We start from the raw sequence: 7983 nt of genomic DNA, 5'->3' as shown, positions 1-7983 counted from the left end.
GAAGTATTTCCAGAAAAATATTAAAATAAATCAAATTTCTAAGTAAAACATTCAGACATTTTTTAAAGTTCTTGAAAAAAAAAAATCCCAAGAATGTGTTTCTGAAAAATTAAAATCGCTAGTCTTGAGATTGGATCGAGCTTCAGGGCCGCGCATCTCCATGTCTCACCCTTCCCCTCCGTGACGCAGACCCAGATGGTGGCGATCGCCGCCGCCCCCAAAGGAAGGTCGCGGACACCGCCGTCGCTTCCGCTGTCCTCCGACTCGGGGTGCCGCAATCGCAAACGGTCGCCTAGTCTAACGAGATCGGTGAGTATGGAGCTGTTGATAAGAAGAAGTAGCAGAGTGAGGAAAAACAATTTTATCACTTCTTTTGCTAATAATTTTTTTTTAACATTTCATTTTTGCTTTTGATTGCAGCGTCCGTCGAGTCCCAGCAGCACCTGCAGCGGGGGCTCGCGGCGCGCGGCCAGCCCCGGGGGCGGCGCGGGCGGCGCGGGCGGCGGGGGGCGGCGCGCGGCCAGCCCCAGCGCGCTGGACCCCGCCGTGCTGGAGGCGGTGCGCAGGCGGGTGCGCCGCGTGCAGCAGGCCAGGCTCTACCTCCTACAGCAGCCCGGCCCCAACTCGTTCCTGGTCGGCGGGGACTCCCCCGAGCACAAGTACAGGGTGGTCATCGGGCCGCAGGTGGGTGGGGGGTAGACGACGCACCACGGCCTCTGCATCTCTAGTAACGACCACTGTCGTCTGACTTATATTTTCTGTGCAGACCTGCAGCTGCGGCAGAGGACCCCACTGCCTACATCTGCTCTTTGTAATGTTGCGTGTGTTCCAAATCCCTGAACTCGATGCCAGAATATATGCTCGAGAGCTCAAGAACTTTGAGGTAATTCCTCTTTTTTTACTCTACAGTAAAAGAAAACAAGTTTTTTCTATTGTGCATGGATTAATGTATCACCTACAACTTTTTAACTTTCTAGGTGGAGAGTTTGTTCCAAAAATATAGGGAACGGCTGACTTTACGAGTCAACAACTCTATGAGCTTACCTTCACAATCCCACGATTCTCGTAATGAATCTGGACCCAGTAGTATTGGAAGCAATGCGAGCAGTGGCTTTGGCAGCAATAGTCCTTCATGTGCCAATACACAGGATAGTCGTTTGCACACTGGAAATGATGTTCACTCTACCTCAATTCTTTCATCTAATAATATTAAGAATGAAGAAGATCTGTGTCCTATATGTCTTCTTGATATGGTGGATGGCGAAAGCTTAGTGACTTGCAATACTGGCTGTAGAAATCGACTTCATCATCATTGTATGGCAATTTGTAAGTAAAGACAAAGTCTTATGCTTCTGAAGAAGTACTTTTTTTTATTATTTTGTTTAATTTCTTGTATTAACTCTCTTTTTCTTGTTCTTCTTTCAGGGGCCCTAGAGTGCTCTCATCAAGGAGAACCAGTGCTTTGCCCTCTGTGCCGACAAGTATGGGAGGGAGATACGGCAATGGCTGTCCTTCCCATGTCCCCCACCAGACCCCATTCATCTCAGCATCTTTGGAGTAATTCTCCTCAGAACTCCTCAAGCTGCAACTCTATACACACTGCCCATGAAAAGACTGCCTCCTATTTAAGTGAAATGTCTTTTGGTCCACCCTCTATGTCGTCCATGTCAACCCACTCTATTAGCAGCAATCACACACACCACAACGTGAGAGCTCACTCTGTCGCCTCATCACCAGTAAAATCAGGAAGAAAAAGCATCAGCAACTGCAGCCATCCTTCCAGGGCAAGCTATGAGAGGCGAGGGAGCACAGGCAATGGCATGTCAGCATCATCTCAGACTACCCATCGCTCCATGCAGCCATCCCTTTCCTCTTCATCTGTTTGTTCCTGTTTAACTGAAGATGTCACTCTGCCACACACTGAGGCTATTCCTCCTGAACAACTAGGTATTGCTGGAGAATGGATCAAGGTAAGATTTCTATTTTTAAAAACAGAACAAAGATTCTTTTTTTAAATTATTTGAATTGTACAAGACCATGATTTAATTCTTTGTATTCTATTTAGGTGTTTGGTGTGGACCTTATATGTTGTCTCTATTCAAGAGATTGGAAAGCACGAGAAATAGCCTTCCGGCGTCTTAAAAGTGATGTTTCTGTTGCACACTTATCTGACAATGAAGAATACCAGCAACGTGTCTTGTCATGCTGTGCTAGAATAATGGCTGTTTTTGCAGCAGACCCAGTCTATAAAGTGTATGAAGCATGGGTGGTAAGTTATCATTTTTATTCATAAATTTCATGCTAACCAGAACCAAGAGCTCGTCTGAAACCTTTTTCTCTACTTTGCAGCGGTGTCTTCAAGTAATGCTTAATCATGCAAGATGTCGTGGAGCAAGTGGTGATGCTGATGAGCTACAACGATTAGTACGACCTATTGTCAGAGCTTTATTGTTAAAATGTGCTGACTGCAATAGGAGGACATCTCAACTAAGTATAGATGTCTTGCTGGAATTAGCAAAAGGTCAAGAAGGAGACCTTGCCATAGGCTCACAATTAAGGTGAGTCCTCCCCCCTTCTTTTTCCTTATGTTTACGTACATTTAAAAGCAACATTTTTAATCTAACTGCAATTATTTTTTTGTAGCTCATCATATTCAATGGACGAAGGGCGTAATCTTAATCTGGTCCTTAGCTGCATTTTAGAAGAAGGTGTAGGTGAGGTATCAAGCAGCAACTGGCAGTCATTGGCAGGAAGGCTTGTCATGCTAGAACGCCTTCTTCACACTTTCCAAAGCGACTTCACATCTCCTCACCCTAGCCATTCACCAATATGTAAGTGGCAACTAAAATACCTTTGTTATAATAATAATATTATTAATAATAGTGTCTAACAAGTTGTATTTTTGTGTCTGATTTTGTAGTGGGTACTGGTGGTCAAAGGCTAGTCAGTATGCTAGAATTTTGTGCAAATGCACTCCGTAGTCCTCATGTAACTGTCAACAGATTAGCAAGACTTCTATTTGTTAGCCTTATTAATATCGCAATGGATGTATCATACCCAATGCCTATTCAGAGAGCATGTCAGTTAATCAACACATTAGAACCTACATTGCAAGCAAGGCTTCGTAAAATGCTACAACAACCTGCTGCACAATCTCCTGTCTGTGATGCAGGCAAAAAAGATGGTATGAGCAGCTCTTTATTGTTTAATATTAATAGAATTAAATTATTTTCGGATTTAAGTATTGGATAATATATATCTTATATTTTCAATTATAATTTTTAGCAACTCCCACAACTACTCCACAAATGGCCCGAAAAGCACCACCACTGAAGTCTGATGTCTCTCCAGCAAGATCAAACTCGTTCCAAGGAAATTCTCCATCACTTCCTCCAAAACCATTACGGCTAGCACCAACTCCAACCTCTCCTCCTAGACCCAAAGATTTGGATCTTAGCAGAACCAGAACTCGGCGGCCTGTCAAATTTCAACATTTGCCTGGCATTGGAGTATCATCAAGTGCACATAGTCCTACACCACCTTTGTTAAGCGGTGTTAGTCATAAACGTTCAGGCCCTACACAAACACCCTCAGCCTCAGGATCTCGATTGGTCAATTTATTTAGGAAGAATAGCAAAACTGATGACATATCCCTTCTACCAACTAAGCCAGCATGTATAGTTGGATCCCCTGCCTCTGAAGTTGCAGTAGCACCTTCTCTAGAACGTCGTCTGTGAGTATTATTATGATATAGTCTTCAGTGCAAATCTGCTATAACTGTTATTTCGAAAGGCATTCTAAAATTTCTGTCCTAACTTTAGACTGGAGGATTGTTGCCCTGAAGCTAACTTGTGGGCAAAGCCTTCAAAAGCGGCCACACCGTCAGCTCCAAATTGTACACCTGTGAAAGGAACTTTGGAAGCAAATCCCAGCATTGTTTTGTACCACCCGCCAGCAGAAAAAAGTCTTGTAGATAAAGAACAGGATGAAGAAATTGTTGTGCCATTGATCTTTGATAATTCTGATTACTTTGACAGCAGTGGTGGTACACAATATAGAGACTTGCATTCCGCATTCTTCCCTCATGAAAAGGTTGGCTCTCATTTTATACTTTTATTTTATTTGTTACAGATAAATTTTGTATTTTGATTTATCTTTTTATTAACAGAATATGGAGGGATTGAACAAAAAAGAGAACAATGTTGTGGAGTATAGTGACCAATATAGAGAAGGAGATGATTGGGTAAGAGGACCTATCCTAGGAAGAGGTGCATTCAGTTCCTGTTATCAAGCATGGGATATAACAAGTGGGACTCTTATGGCAGTTAAACAGGTTTGTATCCTTTTTTCTTTCATTAAAATTTATTTTAGGTCTAACTGCAGTTTTATAACCAAATCCTAATCTTGAACAGGTGTCATTTTGTCGCAATTCTGTTGAAGAGCAGGACAGAGTTGAAAATACTGTACGGCAGGAACTGGAAGTCCTGAAGACCTTACGTCATGAAAACATTGTACGAATGATTGGGGCTACAAAGCAATCTACACATTTTAGCATGTTTGTTGAATGGATGGCTGGTGGATCTGTATCTGGTCTTCTTGAGAGATATGGAGCATTTAGTGAACGAGTCATTTTAAATTACACCCAACAAGTCCTCAATGGTTTGAGCTACTTGCACCACAAGCACATTTTGCATCGCGACCTTAAAGGTATTTACAGTTCTGTGTGTACTGTATATTCTTTCTTGACTATTGAGATTGTTCAATTTCATTATTATTTGACCCTCCTTTTTTTCCAGGTGCAAATCTTCTTGTGGATAGTACAGGTAAACACCTCAGAATTGGAGATTTGGGTACGGCAGCTCAACTGCAAGCAGCACGTACTCTCTCTGGAGAATTTCAAGGGCAACTTTTAGGTACTATTGCCTTTATGGCCCCAGAAGTTCTGCGAGGTGAAGACTATGGACGCTCATGTGACATTTGGAGTGTTGGGTGCTGTATGATAGAGATGGCAACAACGAGACCTCCCTGGAGAGAAAGCAATGCATCAAATCACCTTGCTCTTATGTACAAGGTAAGGAAAGCAATGCAACACTCTCAATCTCTTACTTATTCTGAAACGTTAATAATTCTATGTTTGTCTTTGCAGATTGCATGTAGTAGAGATCCTCCTCGTATGCCTGATTCTCTTCAAGGAGCTGCAAGACAACTTGCCCTTGACTGTCTCCAAGTTCATTCTGACTTGCGTCCTTCAGCCAAGATGCTCCTTCAGTCCTATTCATTCACCCCAACACCTGCCTCTACTACTAACAATGACAATAGTGAAAGCAATTATGACAGTGGTTTCTACTGTTGGGAAACATGTCCGGAAGATGTTGATTATAGCTCTTCAAGGTTTAATGTAGAGGGATCAACAGCTCTGTTCTCAGCTGTACAAGCAATTTAATTTTTTTTTGGCAAAATTTTAACTATATTGACTGTACCTGAATGATTGGCACGAAGCTCATTTCAATGGTTTTAATTTAATAAATGACTAAGAATAGTGTCAGGTATGGTTTGACTGGAAGTTGTTTGAAAATAATGTTGCAATACAGCAGCACCTGCCATTATCTTCTATTGCAATTCTAGTGATAAAACATATTGGTTTTGGTTTCCTACAAAAATAGTAGGTAGTACATTTTTTGCATATGCATTGAGTACTTATGGCTTTGAAAAAATTTCTCTGTCTGTTGCTTTCAAGTCTTCTACCAATTTAAATTAAGCCTTTCAATGGAGTTGTAGGAATCTCAAACACTTCTCGATTTCACAAAACTTTGATAATGTCGAACACATTTATGCTGCACAGCTGAAATGATCATATGAAACAAGTGTAGAAAAGTTTTGAAGTCATACATACCAAAGCCAGTCATGCCCAGGCCTACTGGAATAGTAGTACAATTTAAGATGTACATTACTTGAAAAAGTTTATTTATTAGAAGATCTGGTTTCTGTAGCAGTATTTTTTAATTCTGTTTTTATAAAGTCAGAATGCATGGAAGTCCAAACATCAGAAATATTTTTCACTTCCAAACAGCTCTGATGTTATGACTGATAACATGTTGTAGATTAAGATGTTTTAAGTTCTTTGTCATTTTGATTATTTATATCAAAATTGGCACAGAGCTTGAAAGCCCTCTATTTTATGTACCTCAATTTTGAGGTGATTCTAAATCAAAAAAAAAAAAAATATCTTATTTTAGTTAAGAGTATTTTCATATTGCCACAATCTGATTTAATGTAGGCTTATAGATGTCTGTATTTAAAACACTTAGTCAATTCAATTTACACCTCACTGACGTTGAAAGAAAATGGTAACTCTAAAGTCTATGTTGAAGAGTTTGTGCTTCTTTCCATCTCAAGACTTAAGTCATTATAATTTCTTTGTCCTTTTTGCTCATTTGAGATTTTTCTTTGATCTCATACATTGTGAATGGTATCTTCCCGTGGTTAAAGATTCATGTCTGATAGCCCTTTCATTACAGAGTTCTTCTGATTACAGTGTTTTAGCCTTTTTAGCAAACATGAATGAATTCCTAGTCTGAGTTTGAAAATCATGATGTTTGCAAATTGCTTTGCAATTTCTCTTAAGATTGTGTATAATCTTATAACTTTTGACTTTCTTTGATTTTTCTTCAAACTGAAATAGAACTGTGCATCACTGTGTATTTATAAAGAAAAGCAAAATCATGTAGTATCAACTGTACATGTTTTGCAAAAGAAATGTTTTGTGTAGGTTTTACAGTGATTTTTATTTTTTTGGATCTGAAAACTTGTAAATACTGCGAGTTTGTTTTTTTAATGTTCATAATTTCATCAAATTGTTTTTGTGCAAGAAGTTTTAACAAGTTTGTTGTGTGGTGTGGATGACATCTATGAGCGTTAAGGCAGGACTAACAGTCACATAATAATATTTAGAAGAACTAACAGTAATACTTTGTTCATATAGTCCTGTGTGCCTTTTCACTGAGGAACCATCTTGTAGCTGGTCAGCATTCATCTATCTAAACTTAGATATTTTTATCCTCAGCTTACAAATATGTCATCCAATGGTCTGGCAATCAGTTTGAGTGTCTATCATGACAGTATTAGGAACCTCCATTTTAATTTACTTTTTCTTCTGACATGGACTATGAGTTGAATTTCAGGTGGCATGTTTACGGGTAGCTATTATTTATCTATTGGCAAATTTTGAGTGTTTGTTTAACTACTCTTAAACTGTCTTTTTTTAACAATTCCAACAAACAAATTCTTATTTTTGAAGTATTTTATAAAAATTTGTCAAGGCTTGTTCCTTTTGCTTACTTAATTGAATCATTATGCTTCTAATCTCAATTTCTATCTCAGTTATTGAAGATTTTTTGTTCATTAAAATTGAGATATAAAGTGAGGTCCGTTTATTCTACACCTACTACATCTATATGTACGTGTCTTATCAACTAGTGTTAGGTTCTTACTTAACTTCTGAGGGGTACAAGGGCCAAGGCTGTCTCCTTCTGCCCCTTAAAAAATGGAATGTTGTGCTAGCCTTTAAAATTTTAGATACTGAAATCTTTGAACTTCAGCCCTCTCTCATTCATTGCATATTTCAGATGTCTTGTCGTAAAATTTAAAAGATTCAAAAAAATGTTTACAGTGTACTCAATTATGTTTGATGTAAGCCATAAAATTTATAGGATCTATTCTTTATTAAATTTTGTACGATGATGTAGTTATAACAAATTGTTCTAAATAAAAGTACTTATGTAAAGTATATGTGGGTTGTATTCATTCACAGTCTCTGGAAACTCAACGAAATTCTTCGTCATGAAGGAGTGAGAAACATGACAGTTGACCCTGCTCACACTCAGCACATAAGAAGGTTGTCAGAGTGTTTCACCCAAACTGAATACATTTCAAAAGTACTGTAGGAACACCACGGCCACTCACTAGAACACAGAAGGCCCCCCC

At 39.2% G+C, this 7983-nt stretch overlaps 1 protein-coding gene across 1 annotated transcript in view; it reads left to right on the top strand.

Moving 5' to 3' along the window:
* Positions 1-7786, top strand: part of LOC113213586 (mitogen-activated protein kinase kinase kinase 1) — a 22293-nt gene extending 14507 nt beyond the window's left edge. Inside the window, exons 3-17 of the mRNA XM_052268624.1 lie at positions 190-309; positions 421-684; positions 767-883; positions 978-1326; positions 1426-1970; positions 2066-2269; positions 2350-2558; positions 2644-2831; positions 2921-3184; positions 3286-3733; positions 3822-4092; positions 4169-4333; positions 4413-4707; positions 4797-5071; positions 5147-7786. Of these exons, the coding sequence (XP_052124584.1) occupies positions 190-309; positions 421-684; positions 767-883; positions 978-1326; positions 1426-1970; positions 2066-2269; positions 2350-2558; positions 2644-2831; positions 2921-3184; positions 3286-3733; positions 3822-4092; positions 4169-4333; positions 4413-4707; positions 4797-5071; positions 5147-5443 (4011 nt within the window). The 3' untranslated portion in view covers positions 5444-7786. The remainder of the gene's footprint in view (positions 1-189; positions 310-420; positions 685-766; positions 884-977; positions 1327-1425; positions 1971-2065; positions 2270-2349; positions 2559-2643; positions 2832-2920; positions 3185-3285; positions 3734-3821; positions 4093-4168; positions 4334-4412; positions 4708-4796; positions 5072-5146) is intronic.
* Positions 7787-7983: the final 197 nt, after the last annotated feature.

This window comes from Frankliniella occidentalis, unplaced genomic scaffold, assembly GCF_000697945.3.
Source record: "Frankliniella occidentalis isolate FOCC.00 unplaced genomic scaffold, Focc_3.1 Scaffold73, whole genome shotgun sequence".
NCBI lineage: Eukaryota > Metazoa > Arthropoda > Insecta > Thysanoptera > Thripidae > Frankliniella > Frankliniella occidentalis.
The sequence above is the reverse complement of the archived record's forward strand: the minus strand, read 5'-3'. Positions and strand labels throughout refer to the sequence as shown.